Source organism: Sinocyclocheilus anshuiensis, unplaced genomic scaffold, assembly GCF_001515605.1.
Source record: "Sinocyclocheilus anshuiensis isolate Anshui unplaced genomic scaffold, SAMN03320099.WGS_v1.1 scaffold1248, whole genome shotgun sequence".
Classification (NCBI taxonomy): domain Eukaryota; kingdom Metazoa; phylum Chordata; class Actinopteri; order Cypriniformes; family Cyprinidae; genus Sinocyclocheilus; species Sinocyclocheilus anshuiensis.
The window spans coordinates 8,777-11,248 of record NW_015547691.1 but is presented as its reverse complement, the minus strand read 5'-3'; the positions used below and the strand labels follow the sequence as shown (position 1 = coordinate 11,248).

Below are 2,472 nucleotides of genomic sequence, written 5' to 3'. Positions count from 1 at the left end.
GGCTCCGGGGGGTGAACAAAGGCCTTCTGTAGCGAATCGATGCGTTTTTGTAAGAAACATATCCATATTCAAAATGTAATAATCACTTTAATCTAGCTTGTGCTCACTGTTGTACACGGAAGTAGCTCCATGCAGATGACCTAGGACTTCGGCGTTGGGCATGTGCCGCTCAGAAGTGACGAACACGGAAGTGCAGGGGAGACATCAAAACAAAACAACGGTCACGAATTAGAAGTACAAAACAAGGATTTGTAAAGAAGAATGTCGGAGGATTTCAATATAAGCCAAGTGGAGTCTGGTTTTCCTTTGCTAAAGTAACGTCATCCTCCCGCAACTGCTTCCATGTACAACTGTTGGCGCAAGCTAGATTTAAGTGATTATTGTTTTGAAAATGGATATTTTTCTTACAAAAACGCATCGATTCGCTAAAGGAGGCCCTTGTTCACCCCCCGGAGCCGTTTGAGGCACTTTTTATTATGGATGGATGCACTTTATTTCACTTCTTTTGGACTGATGAACTGCAACACCCGCTGACTGCCATTAAACAGCTTGGAAGATCAAAGTCAATTTTTAATATAACTCCGATTGGATTAATCTGAAAGAAGGAAGCCATATATGCCTAAAATGGCTTGAGGGTGAGTAAATAATGGGTTAATTTTCATTTTGGGTGAACTATCCCTTTAAGAAATACTTTATCACAGTTTAAGTTGACTGTCTATTCTGTGCTATGTATATACATGCTAACATGCTAAATTTAAATGCAAATGTAATTTTAAGCAGTTATACTTTAGCCTTATATTTAATATCAGAACAAGTGCTAGACTCGCCCATGGGTGCTAATTGCTGGTTCACTCCCACATGTCTCTGCCACAGAAATGACTGGCTCCATGGGCGGCAGGCTTAAACTGGGCCTCCTGTCTGACTGGCTGTGCTGGATGAATGGCTGGGGTGCTCGTGCAGACACTGGCAGCCGACCACGCACACCCCAGGGACGAGGCAAAATGCTTCTACGGAGGCCCATGCCTCAGAGGGCTTGGGTGTAGGAACAGGCTAAGCCTCAAATAATGATAATGAGACCAGACAAAACACTGATCGAGCATTACTAAATACTCTTGAAGAGTCCTCACTACTGTTTTCTCTAGACCAGTGCTACACTTTGGGGAAGCAGGAGGTGACGTTGCCTTAAAGGGGTAGGTTGTCTTGTCGTGTTGCAGGGGTGCTTGGCAGTGTTTTTGGCCAGCAGAAGGTGGGGTTGGGAGTTTACGGAGTACAGGAGGGCTAGATGAAGTTGAAGTAGAGGGTTGACTTTTCAATACTGGAGGACTAGGGAGTCTCCGATGTAACAGAGGTGTGGATGGCAACACACCAGTTTTGGAAGCAGTTGGAGTGGCAGGGGTTTGGTTCTTACAGGCATTGTTTGGCACTGTTTCATTGGTATTGTTCTCCTTTTGTGAAACCTCTACGTCACCTTGGCAGGAAGAAAGCTGCCTGTGGCTCTGCTCAGCTGTAGGTTTCTCTGTCGGTGAGTCAGAAGAATGCCTCAAGTGGATTATCTTTCTTGCTTGTTTATAGAGGGAGGCAGCCTCCTCACTTTCTATGTCTGTTTCATGGCTGGAATCATGATGACCACCCTTCACAACCCTGGTATCCTGGTGCGTGGAACGAACTGGCGACATGCTAACAGAGCCCTTACACAAATTCCCCTTACTGGGTAGCACTGTAACAGACTGCAGAGAGGCTCGTAACTTCTGAGACATTGCATTCCTTTTTGGGAGGGTGGGTCGGCCTCTGCTTGATAAATTTTTTCCCGTGTCCTTTGTTTGTACGTTTTCAAAGGAATTGTCCATGAGAACCTCAAGTGGAGGGGGTGGTAGATTGTCAATGTCAAGATCCTCTGTCCTTTCAGAGCATCGTGACTCCCCTTGACTACCGAGCATACTGTTTTCATTAAATGCTAATGTGGCAGACAGACCTAAACCTGGAATGATGGAAACACCACACTTTCTAACACCTTTAAGAGGTCCAAGAATTTTTGCACGGTCTGGGCTCTGTTTACTTTCCTCCAAGCTCTGGCTAAAGGTGTCGATCAGTTTTTTTTTAATAATTATTTTCCCTAAACAACCCTGAAGATTGGCAGGGTGACGGTGGAGGAATTGGCACAGGTATTACCTTAACAGGCCCTTTAACAGGTGGTTCCTCTTCAGGAACTCGAGCTGCGTCGGTGAGCGCTTTGGCCTTCTGTGACCACGCTCTGAATTACATGTGAAATCAGTCCAATAGCTGGGCGAGACGTAACGGGCGGGTGACGTAATGACCAGGAAGCTATAAAAGCACATGTGGCGGTGCCGGCATCAGCTTCAGGAATGAAGCAAGCGCTGGCAGGGATGCTGGAAGTATGGCACCGAGACACAGCGTCTCGTTCCCTCGAGGAACTAGGGTTACATACGTAACCTGAGACGTTCCTCTTCAGGA

General features: G+C 46.2%; 1 protein-coding gene across 1 annotated transcript; it reads right to left on the bottom strand.

Moving 5' to 3' along the window:
* Positions 1-632: 632 nt before the first annotated feature.
* Positions 633-2,109, bottom strand: LOC107703607 (uncharacterized protein C2orf71-like). The gene has a single exon (XM_016506300.1). The coding sequence runs from the start codon at positions 1,935-1,937 to the stop codon at positions 1,008-1,010; it is 930 nt and encodes a 309-aa protein (XP_016361786.1). The 5' UTR covers positions 1,938-2,109; the 3' UTR covers positions 633-1,007.
* Positions 2,110-2,472: the final 363 nt, after the last annotated feature.

What these genes read in the sequence shown, in the direction of transcription:
- LOC107703607 (XM_016506300.1), bottom strand. Translation starts at nt 1,937, where the DNA reads ATGCTCGGTAGTCAAGGGGAGTCACGATGCTCTGAAAGGACAGAGGAT.